Source organism: Cimex lectularius, unplaced genomic scaffold (genome assembly GCF_000648675.2).
Source record: "Cimex lectularius strain Harlan isolate CLEC.00 unplaced genomic scaffold, Clec_2.1 scaffold440, whole genome shotgun sequence".
NCBI classification, from domain to species: domain Eukaryota; kingdom Metazoa; phylum Arthropoda; class Insecta; order Hemiptera; family Cimicidae; genus Cimex; species Cimex lectularius.
The window spans coordinates 314,747-327,543 of NW_019394186.1; the positions used below are offsets into that span (position 1 = coordinate 314,747).

At 31.7% G+C, this 12,797-nt stretch overlaps 1 protein-coding gene across 1 annotated transcript; it reads right to left on the bottom strand.

Moving 5' to 3' along the window:
- Positions 1-310: 310 nt before the first annotated feature.
- Positions 311-12,450, bottom strand: LOC106673797 (protein NDRG3-like). Its single transcript, XM_024230038.1, has 6 exons — positions 12,314-12,450; positions 11,277-11,565; positions 9,835-10,131; positions 9,690-9,774; positions 1,093-1,140; positions 311-456 (listed from the first exon to the last, which is right to left on the bottom strand). Exons 1-6 carry the CDS (start codon positions 12,394-12,396, stop codon positions 338-340), a joined length of 921 nt encoding a protein of 306 aa, XP_024085806.1. The 5' UTR covers positions 12,397-12,450; the 3' UTR covers positions 311-337.
- Between the last annotated feature and the right edge of the window lie 347 nt (positions 12,451-12,797).

Sequence of the window (12,797 nt, forward strand, 5' to 3'; positions counted from 1 at the left end):
TGAAATTTAAAATAAAAAAAAATGAAAAATAGTGAAAATTGTTTTTAAAAAGTATGTGTTTTTTGTTAATACAAATTGGTATTGAAAATATTGGCATAAAAGTATGACTAGGTCTATAAATAGGCATGTAGAACAATTTTCAAAACATATCATTACAAAATATTTAAACAAAAAAACAATCGAAACGATGAAAAAATATATTGCAAATAATTTGGTTTTTCTATGATGCCCTAGAATAGAATCTTAAAAGGAGGTAAGTGTACGTAAAAGCACTTCTTTTTTTTGTCGTAATTTTTCATGTTTATTCTAGATCGCTAGTGTAGTGAGAATGGGTTCTTCAGCAGACTATGGCTTCTGAAATGGGATTTTCTGTTATGTTAATCTGCCATGACCCGCTTTGAAGGCCAGGCGCACTGCGGACGCTGTCGTTAGACCCAGACCCTTTCATAGTGAAACCTGGAATAAATTAAACCAAAAAGTTTAAGCTTTTTTGGCAAAAAAAACCTTATACATAAATTATATTGATCCGCATAAAAATACAAAAAAAAATGTTAAACATGCCGTTATATTTTAAAGCAAAGCTAAAACATGCAAAAAAAAGTCAATCTCTTGTCCACAAGAAACACAAGACACTACACAAAAAGACAAATAAAAATAATTTAATTAAATAGTTAAAAAGTGAATAGACAAGCCAAAATAAAATTTGTGAATGGTATGAGAGTTATGAACTGTTATACACAGTACGAATAAAACTGATTAAAATTAATTTATCATGGTTAAATCATATATTTGCTGTTAACAGAGCAGATGATCAGTTTTGGTAAAATAAACGCAAAAAAAGCACAAGGTGTGTGATTACCTGTTGAGTAGACTCTAAAAAAAATTATTTTTGGTCTTGATCGGAGGCATAGGGCTTACAAATTTATATACATAGATTAATCAAATCCAATAGTCGATACAAAAGTGATCAAGAAAAATTATCAGGTCTGTTAGTCGGGATACTTGCAAACGAAAAAAAAAAAGCAAAATAAAACTTACACTAGCAAAGCATTGGAGATGTTGAAACTGCATCACTACGTTATGTGCATTTACCTTCCACTGAAGTCGATGTAGTGATCCTTTTACGACCCACTCTTACAGCTAGAAACAAAAACAAGATATATTTATGAGATTTTTTCACTTGTTTTTGTACGCTAGTCGTAATGATTCGTATTTTTGAACCTGGATGATTCGACATGCTTTCACTACAATATTCAAAAACTATACTACTTTCGCATTTACAGTACTAGACCAAGCCCTTTTCTTTACATACACTAATCAAAACGGACAGAAGAAATGCTGCGAAAATTAAATCTGTCAAGGGAAAATAACATTCGCATGCTGATAGTTAACACGAATTAAAAAATAATAATTTCCGGTATTAATAGCAATTAAAAGTACCAAAAACAAAGGCAGAAATTAATTTAAGTTGATGATTGTGATGCCAAAATAGAGCATAGGTGAGATATTTGATTAAAATCATTTTAGAAAAACCGAACTTAAACTTTTAAAGAAATATAAAATAATACAAATCTACTCTTTTAGCATTTTATACATGAAAGTAACACAGAAATGTCAAAAACGTGGAATTGATCCTTTCAATATTAATATGAGATTCAGATACTAGAACAATTTTGGCCACCAAGTAGTACAAGCTTTCTATTTTACATTATATTTACATAAAGGGTGTTACAGGGTTAAATGTCAATACTGACATGGCGGATTCGCTAAACAAAATGTAGTTTAGTGCCACCAAAACAACATTTCTATCTTAACTCTTTCCTGAGATGATTAACATATTTGTGATTTGAGTCTTAAAAAAAATTCCAATTTTTTTGCAAAGAAGGTTGAGAAGAAAAACTAGTAGTTTCACGAGCAGGACTCGAACTGATGACCCCGGTGGTCTACCACTTGAGCTATTGCGACTTTGGTGCATGAGGAATGAAGTGTGCGCCACGGTATAAAACCGTTGGTCGTGTTTGAGTCCTGCTCACGAAAATAGTTTTTCTTCTCGACCTACTTTGCATAAAAACTGGAAAACATATAAAAAGTGATAACTAATAAAAATAATTATAAGATTTTTTTTACATAAAATTGTAATTTCTCAATTTTAGCCCATTGAAATATAAATATAAATCTGATCTTTATTTCACAAACTATATTAAAATTCCCACAAGATGTTTTCATTGAAAAATTCGTGCTTCTGGGGGAAAAAAAATCTCCCTGGGCGGCTGCCCACGGGGGCGGTGGCACTGGTGGCACTCTGTCTGTCTCACAGGGAAATATGTATATAGCTAATGCCGAAAGGTTAGGCCAAAAAAAAAAAATAATAATAAAAAAAAAAAATACACCGTAACCGCTCAAAGAATAATAAATGGCAAAAGCCCAAGGTTTTTTTTTTTTTTTTTTTTTTTAATACTCAATTGTGCAAAGACTTTTTCAATAACTATTTTCAAGGATTTCACCAGTATTTTAAATTAATTCCAACATACTTTTAAATTTTTTAGAATTTTTATTAGTGAAATCTCCTTTACAAGGATGAAAAAGGTAATATCGAACCCGTCAACCCAAGGTTGTATTTTTAATAAAAACATTTATTAGTTGGTAACAAAAATTAGACTCTTCTTCTCATAAATTTTACATAATTAAAGAAAAATTACAGCAAAAATTAAATAAATTATGCATTTTTTGTTTGAAATCCTTTTCGTTCGTATTAGACAGCGTGAATGTTGAGCACCGACTTGACTTTATGGAGGACTTCCTTCTTTTTCTGTCATTGCAAGCGATCACAATGCACTTTTCAAAGTTCCTAATATGTAAAAATATACTGGGGTCAAATCAGGGCTCCTAGCCACAGTTCAGATTTGTTTTTCAAAAATGCTAACATTGAGAAATTATGATTTTATGTATAAAAAATCTGATTAGGCTAAAACTGGACGTTTTATTTAGTGAATCCACCATGGCAATATTAAATTAACCCTGCATGTATTAAAAAAAAGTAAAAAAAAAAGCAGTTTTAAAATCTTTGTTTCTGCCATTGTAATGTTGTTTTTGGATTCTTTTGAATCAGGATAATTATGACTTGCATTATTGTTTATATTTACAATAATTATGTACATTAACGTTTTAAGAAAAGTGACAATATTTTATTTTTTTGTACATTTTTTAAATAATTGAAATAAAATTGAAAAAAAAAAACTATTGGAAATTTAATCTATATGACTCTGCATACAGAAGTATGGGTTGATTGTTAATCGCTGTGAAAATAAAATATTTAAAAAAAATGTTTATTGTTTTACTATTGAAAACTAAAAATTGTAGGCCAACATTTGAAACAAAGTGCTAATAATGATAAGGCTCGTATAAACTAATAGTTTTTACTTTATTTTCGAAAATTCATGTGCAATGATTCAGTTGGCCGCTTGACAAGTGAAGGTATAGAGTGAAATAAAGAACGTTCACTAGTCTAATAGGTGATTGTAGCAAAAGACGAGCATAAATTTACACATAATCCATGCAACGAGTGAGAAATACATACCAGGTGCATGTCTCGCCATGGGAAGGATGTAAACACAAAGCAAAATGTGTCAGTGATCGAACATAACCAGGTCTACAAGCCTAGCAATTTTTTTTCTTTCTTTTTCTTTCAATTTTCAATAGGAAGGCAAACAGGGCAGAAAAATAAAATGCCCGTTGCACAATTCGTAGTAGAAACAGACACACTCCTCCGCATACACCCAACTTAATAATGCAAAAGCCAAGAGGGAAAGTTAATTCATTCAAAAAAATTTAGAAAATACTTGAAATTAAAATGAAATGCTTCAATTAAAATGAAAACAAGTAAATGAAAGAATATGTCAGACATCAATAACATTTATTTGTGGCATGGTTACATGAAATGTACATAGGAAACACACAACATGGGTCGTCATAAGCCAAATTTTAACATACTACGATGAAGTTTACATAATATACCAATTGCGGATAAAATTTCATTATACAAATAGTCCATTTATATAAATTTTCCCTTTTTTTATAACAATTTATTACAAGAATACAGTTGTATTATCCTGATCGATTTCTTGCATATTGTTTTGAAGCATTTGTTTACTTCATTTATATAAAGAAAAAGTGTATTTACATATTATTATCATTTTAAAATAATCATTTTAGAAAAAAATGCATGTAACTTGTCAATTTCTTGTGAAAATCAATCAAAACATGTTGGGCTATATGCAATCCAAAATTTCACTGGATCGAAGAACTTCAAAACAAAATTTCCTTTTGACAATCTCCAAAAATTGTATTGGATTTTGAATAACAAAGTGATAATTTTTTTTGGGTTTCATTGGTCCCAGTCGGAGGCGCCAAATCACACATTTTACTTGTTCAGCGTGTTAAGACAAAAAAACCTGTCCGTGTACATTTTTTTCCATCGTAATCTTAACGTTTAAATATGTAAGGGTTGAGCACGTAATTTTTAGGCCTTGAAGGTTAAAAAAAACAAAAAAAACAATTCCATAATGAAACTCACACAACAGCTGAACGTGTCTCAGTTTGATGCAGTATTACAAATTTTAAATTGGCAAGTTAAATAACACGAGCCATGAAAAAAAATGCGATATGAATATATTGGCTGATAATATAACCAAATTGCTTTTTGCCAGGAATCAAAAACTAAAAAGTAATTTTTTAATATTTATTAAAGCATGGGCTAAATCGCAAAAGCTAAAATTTGATTAAAAGGTGAAGTTCGAATCCACCTAGTGTTTATTTTCTTCAGCAGCAGTTTCAAATCATAATATTTAATAATGTAGGGAAAATTTTTGGATAAAAACCCTAAGGAGACAAAGCAGTCGTTAATCAAGATTATCAAAATTTATACGTCAATAAATAAAGCTAACAATTAGTATAGAAACTTACAAAAGCTACAAAAAAATTAGGTAAATTTTTACAAATTAAAAGCCATTACAGGGATTCAGAAAAGAAAGCAATTGTGAAAGAAATCAGCAGTTTGGCAAAATTTAAAACTTAGCAGTTGAATTAATTTTTCCCATAATAATTGATACAAGGTGAGGAAGAAATAATTATTAAAGAAGAAAAAAAAGCAATCTAACCATAAAGAACTTCTAATAAGAACTATTAAATTTGCTTTATCACAATTCGCTTTTGTTGGAAAACCATAAATAAAAAATAATGTTAACAATTTTACATGTTTAAATAAATTTATTGTTGAGCCAAACACTTAGCGCTTGCTGTTTCTACAAAACACGTACTCATTTATATGTGGAAATTAGTTTTTTTATGATGTTCCAATCACAGAGATCTGCCAGAAGGCTATATTTATATTTAAGTTAAAGAAATAAGCAGATGATGGGTATTTCAGGTAAACGAAGCAGATCTAAATAATTTTCAAGAAGTAATAAACTTCTTAATGTTACATTGCAAAAAAAACTTGTGTTTTATTCTATGTTTTAATTTTTATCGGATGTTTCAAGTGAACGCTACAATTAAGTTTACGATATTTCATCGTGGCCAAAGGAAAAGGGGAAAAACACGTGCTATTTATATCAACTTATTGACTTCAAACTAAATCACACTGCTTAACTTCAATTCACACATGATGTCCTCTTGTCTTCAGCTTCAAACAATCCTTAAAAGGGCTGGGCTTTGGACGATTGTAATTTTCCTTCCTGCTTTGCTAATAGACGGAAACAAAATGGAGTAATATGAATTTTGAACAAACTTTTTTTCTCGTTTGTTACTTTCTATAAGAATTTTGTGTTTTTTTTATGAAATAAGGCTTTTTTTTTCTCCTGAAAACCCATTTTCTGTATCAATTATTTACTTCAAATTCAACTGTAATAATTTCATTGACTATCAATTTTGAATTACAAAACAATATTTTTAAACACTAATTAAATATATATAAGTAAATATGTTTATTCATTTTTTAATAAAATTACTTAAGAACATAAAACATTCAGCCAATATATAAATAATTATAAATTAAAAGTTTTTAATTTTTTTTAAGAAACAAATTTGTTGGATGCAAACATTATGTGCCTAGATTTTTTTCTTTAAACTAAACTGGCCCAGTTTGGAACCTTCTAAAATTACTACTATTTTCCTAATAAAATACTACATATATGATTTATCTTTCTTAAAGTTACACTCAAAACTACTGTTTAATAGGTGTACATCTCTCAATGTCCAACAACCACTGTAGCAATAATCAAGTTTACAAAGTTTTTTTTTTAAGTAATAACATCCTTTTCATCAATTGTCGGGCGTTTCTTTGAGACTTGCTCATTTATCCTATTGGTGGGGGAAAAAAGAAGTCATCAGTCATTTGGAAGCATTCCATTGGTTATTTAATTAAGTTCCGCTTTTTTCTCATTAAGCCGTTGCAATGCGAAGCGGATAACCAGCGAAATCTTTCAAGTCTTACAACTTTAAGCGCCTGATACGACTAAGCGTCTGAATATGAGTGTCATTTGCAATAATACGTTGTTTATATAATCATGCTTGCTTAAGCAGAAAAACGTCATTCATATTAAAACTATATGGCGGGGAAAACAACATAACTGTATGTGTGAATTGAATTATGAAAAAAAACAGATTGATGGATCAACTATGACTACTGAGATGATTTTATAAATAATTATGGAATTCTGATAAAACTAAACGATATGTATATGGAGTTGAATGTAAATTAAAGCAAAACTTTACACTAACAAACTAGCTAAAAGTACTAAATTTAATTTTTTGGTTTATAATGTCCATTATTTTTTGTTTCTTTGGTCAACCTTTATTTAAAATTTTGCTATTCTAAACTGTTCAGTGTGCTAATAAAAACTACTTGTGCTTTGGTATTTATAGCTAATAATATGTTCTGTTAGTATTTATTAACACTGATGCAATACAAACTTTGCGATTTTTTATTTATATACTGCATAAAGCCTAATAGGTCTAATTGAAGCATATTGCCTTTCGTTTTTCAAGAAAAGTTTTATTTACATTTTAATCTGCATCCTGAAAATCTGTGCGTTTTTCTCTATATAAATTATTCAATTCAATTCTGATCTGGTGTTGGTGATTAATTTTGAAATTTAACCCGTCATGGGAGCGCATGTTAGTCATCCAAAAACCATTTTTTGCTTTTTGAACTTTGCATCGGTACGCCAATGGATTACACGTTTATTACCATTTTAATAAGCAACTTTTTCTCTTGTATATTCAGCCAAAATCCGTAAATGTGAAGAGCTCAGGTACTAATTGCTAAAGGGACAAATTAGTGTAAATGGTACTAATTTAAAAAAAAAAAAAAAAAAAAAAAAGTATAAATATAAGACTACATCTTATATATATTGAGTACATTTTATATTGAGTGCTCGGTCACACCACTCTAGTCTCACTTTGAGCCTGCATTTGAAATATATAAGGAAAGTACTGAATCACACACCTGACAGACTGACACAGTTTTTGGCCGACGTAGTAATAAATAATGGCATATTATGGCACAAGCTGTCAGAGTTAGGTAGGTTGTATGGTATAGGAGTAAGTAGGAAAGATCTGAAGTCCTCTAATACCACAGACCTGATAAAAAAAAATGGGAGGAGAGCAAGAGGAAAGATCTGGTAACCCGTGCGAGAAATAGCTTACATTACAACTTGTACGCAAGTTGTTTGACTTAGGGCGAAACTACATGGAGTGCTCTAATATGACAGCCTATGAGGTGTCTCTGGTCTTGAGGGCGAGGGGTGAATTGCTTCAGCTGAACTGCCAACCGTGGAGACAGGACTGCGCCATCATTTGCTCCTTATGTAACCTCAACGTCCTAGAGGACACTCTTCACTTCATAGGAGTGTGCCAAAGGTACTTTGGGAAACTGAAGTTGGATGTAGAAGAAGTCATTGCAATCCTTAACGGAAGGGATAACTGGATTAAGCTTGTGGTGTACCTCACTCATGCCCTGCAGTACCGAAAATACCTGGTTGACCACTTCAATTTTTAAAATCAAAGGTCATTCTAAAGATCCAATAATTCATAAAGCAACTCGACAGACGGCTAAGGCCATTGTCAATTTAGCTTTTTTTGGAAATGTAAAGTTAATGTAAATAAAGCCTTTATTCATTCATTCATTAATTTAAAAAATATATATATACATATAAGGCAGTCCTGATCTTCCGATCTTCCTGTGAGTTAGGAATAGTTGCTAAAATAGGATAAAAATAGTTTAAGGTTGCAAACACAGTAGGGAGTTAAGAGACGTTTCCCACAAAAACCTGGAGATCATAGAAATGCGATAGATGATAGTCTGTACCCCAAATAATGAAAATTGATGAATTATTTAGAGTGGGAAGGTTTTATCAGACACAGTTCATTCAACTTTAATGCACCGTAAATTTGGGGTCACATCATCGGGTGGGTGAAATATGGGACCAGAAGGCGCATAATGGAAACCTCAGATTCCATCTGGCCCAATAGATTTTGCTTTTGATTTTTTCCCCTAGTCTGATTGGGAAAGGTATAAAAGTGGATGGTTTCAAAAGCGAAGTCGGTCAACTCAAAGACCCACCCAGTCAGTCCAGAGTCAAGCACCACTCAGCCGAGAGTCAGCAAGGACCAGCCATTTTGACAAGTCAAATAGAGTCGACGGTCAAGGACCCAGGAAGTGGCAAGAAAATGCTTGAAGATGTGGAAGAAGTCCTTGTAAAAAAGCTCATCCCCAAAGTTAGCGTGTGGCTGACATGATCATCAACTTGATCATTTATTGAATTTTTGTTTACTTGTTACCATATTAAAATGGGCCAATGTCAAAAATATTTATGAATATATTTCTCTGGTTTATTATATTTTTGGACCCCTACACAAAATAGTTAAGCCCATATGCCCATGGAATGTTTGTAGATAAATATAACGCACTACAAAAAAATGTATTACTCGATTAGTAAACATGATAAAAAATAAATAACATTCCTCAAGTGAATTGTGTTTGGACCCCAAAATTATTATCGGTACTGGTACTACAAAAAAAATTTATTACTCGATTAGTAAACATGATAAAAAAATAAATAACATTCCTCAAGTGAATTGTGTTTGAACCCTAAAATTATTATCGGTACTGGTTAAATTTTTATATCTTATTTGAAGAAATACTGCAATGTGCGAGGGAAAGAACAGAAGCACGCCCCATGGCGGGTTAATATCAACAATAACCACACAAATCAACGAAAAGCTAGACCGATGCATCAGCTAAAATACGTGAAACTAATTATTCTGTACAAGCTTTGCGCCGTAAATTTGGAACATTATAAACCTAAAAAATTAATTTTAACATCCAACAAATAATCAAGAGGGCTTGGTTAGGTTTCACAGTTTACACCAGAATAATTATAAATATATGTTTAAAATGTTCTTATAGTATTATTTATCATTGACTTTTTGTTACATCTGAAAATCCAAGTTTGTAAATTCATGACAAATTTATAAATAATCGTAAAAAATATTTTAAAAAAAGTCAATGTTTGTTTAAAAATTTATTCCCAGAGCAAGTTAGTTGATTAATTTTAACATTATTTACAACAATAAAATGTATCTAATTGGCTACGATCACTACTTAAAGAATAATTTTTGTTAGCACTTACCATATCCAAGTCCCTGTAAGAACAGGCGAAGCGCCTCGCTTATCTTGTTAGGCTGTTCCTCCAGAACCATCCCGCAATCGGAAATCTTTAAAAATAAAATTTATATAAGAATCATTTATTAAAAAGACACTGTTTAAACGCATACCTTCATCCAGGAAGAGTTGGTCGGATCGAGCCGGGCATTGAGTGTAACGGTGTCGTCGACGTGAGGGCTCAGGGCTCCAGTTATGTTCATGACGGGCATGGAAAGAGTGAGACACTCTTTGCTGTTCGGGTCCAGGTTCCTGGTCATATTGAGGTCGGTCCGTCTGATGTAGCTGTCGATGAACTGGGCCAAGTTGCCCGGTTGGACGCACCGCTCGAAATAGCTCCTGTAGACCTGGACCAGGTCATGGTTCCTCTCTTCCGTCCCCTGTCGGCGCAAAATTACGATCTTGCGTTTCTACAAAAACAGCCTCCGAAGGTAAATATAAGGTATTGCATGTAAAGCACCGCCACCCTATTTACCTCTGAAGGCTAGTCATGCTGTGTCGCAGGCTATATTCATGTTATTAGCTTGTAAGAAATAATCTAAATTCGAGCAAGCAGGAACTAATGATTGATAATTATTTAAAAAATGGTCTAAACTGATAGAATAATGATTTCAAAGTAGTAAACTTCAATTAAAAAACACTTTAAGTATTCTATTAGCAATAGCAATGTTTAAGATGTAATCTTTTTACTTTTCCTAAATTTTGACTACGCCTAAAAAATCTTGAAAACTGTAGTCGCTGTAAACTGTCATTCATAATCGAAACCTTCTCTTTGCAGTAAAGCTCAATTCATGCTAATAAATACATTTACATACCAGACCATATCACGCTTCTCCTGAGTAATCAATAATCCTTGGGGTAATTGGGGAAGAAGCCTCCTTACATTCATGCTAATAAATACATTTACACATACTGAACTTCAATCACACACCTCCAGACTAATCAATATTCCACACACTAGCTAATTGGGGAAGAAGCTCCTCAATTCATGCTAATAAATACATTTACATATCAGACACTATCACACTTCTCCAGAGAAATCAATATTCCTTGAGGTAATTGGGGAAGAAGCCTACTTACATTCACGCTAATAAATACATTTACATAAACTGAACTCCAATCACACATCTCCAGAGTAATCAATATTCTTTGAGGTAATTAGGACAAATTTATGCTAATAAATACATTCACAATGAGAACCTTTTTCATTCAAGCAAATAAATACAGTCATTTAACATTTCTCATTGATTTGAGTCTTAGTACGATATTCCTCGAAGATTGAGAGGTCTGGCCATGCAGTTAAATTATTAAAACTACAAAGTGAAATTTTTTTTATTAAAAGCTTTGTGAAAAAGTAATATTGTGTGTAAAAAGTATGTGATTGTAACTTAGGTTAAGAAAATTATTGTTTCAAAAGGAATAAAATCCAATTAACCCAGAACTGTTAAACAAAGCGACTATTTTCTAATCAAAATATAGGCCACAGATGATTATAATTAAAAATTATTTGGAAAAATAGAAACTGTGTTATTATTCGCAGGAATAACAATTTTACCCTTCCAAAATGATGCCACATGAGATAATCCAGGACGCCTTGGGTCATCCCTTTCGACTTAAGGTAGCGTGCGTTGAGCTTTTGGTAGCCCCATTCTATCCAGCCAGCCTGGGTCGAGACGACGTTGATTAGGCAGAGCGCTTCGACCCTTTCCGGGTGGGCCAGGGCAAATCTGGCGAGGATGTTGCCACCTGCTCCGACCCCCAGGCCTATCACACTCTTGAGTCCAAAGTGGCAAAGAACGTAGTTTACCTGCGCACCGAGCTCATCCATTGTCGGATATTCATATCTGGAAAAATATAATTGAGTTAATAAAATTACATGTAAGTAAATGCAAACAGTATATTTCAATCATTGCTTTAATCATCATAGATGAGCTAGTTTATGATTATTGTATGAATTTATTTTAATTTTATATTTATTATATTATATTTTTTGTTTTTTTATAATATGGAAATTTTTAAGACTAATTTAATATTTCAGTTTTTCTTTTAAAAAAAAGTAAATTTATTACTTTATACTTAAACATTTATTTGAACATTTCGGTAATTACAACAAAAACTACCCAGTAACAAAATGAAAATATTATATTTTTTAGTTTTATTTCTTTCACATTATTTTTAAGACTTAACCATATTTCTCTGTCTCCCTTAGTGATTGTAATGGACAAATTACAATTACAAAGTGACACTGTTGGTAAAATTATTGACAAAAAAAAAACACATTTATGGACAAAATTGTGAATGGACTATTGACCGAACAGGTGGATAATAAACAGAGACACTTTTTCACAATAAACACCAATTAGGACAGTGAAAGCATTCAGAAGTCTCAAGATTGAAATTCAGGGCCAACTCTTAGAGGAATATTCCACAACCAAGTAACGATGATCCTCGGCAATTAGCTCTGACACATTAGGATCGTTTATGAAACTGTTTGTTTGCTGCGTATTGACAAACGGATACAACCGGTTTAAACCAGAACCCGTTTACAATTTTAAAAAAAGCTAATGACCCAAAAATTGACTAGGTACATACCCATCAGGCAGAGGTGACGCTCCTTCCTCCTGGCCAGGTGCGTTAACGTGGTAGACGCAAAAATTCTCCAGCAGCTGTCTCATCTCCACATAGTTAAAAAACGCTTGAAAATTTGATACATCTGGAAAATACAAAAAAAATTAAAAATAAGCATAACACCAAAATCTAATTTTGGCATTATATGGTCTGCATAAATTTTTTTTTCTTTTAGTGGTCACACCCATGATTTTTGCTTTTGGAGTATTTTTTATGATAAAAACAATATTGTAATTATGTTGTTAATTATAATTGATAATTAAATTCTTAATATTGTAATTTATGTTTCTGCTCTAGGATGTAATCGTTAAAAAAAGCCTAAATTATCCATAATTTTTTTCTATCCACATATTTTCAGCAACAGAAGAATGCATATTATTTATTATATAATTACTCAATTAAGTATACACAATTTTTTTTAAAATGAAAAATTTGTGTCACGGGTGGG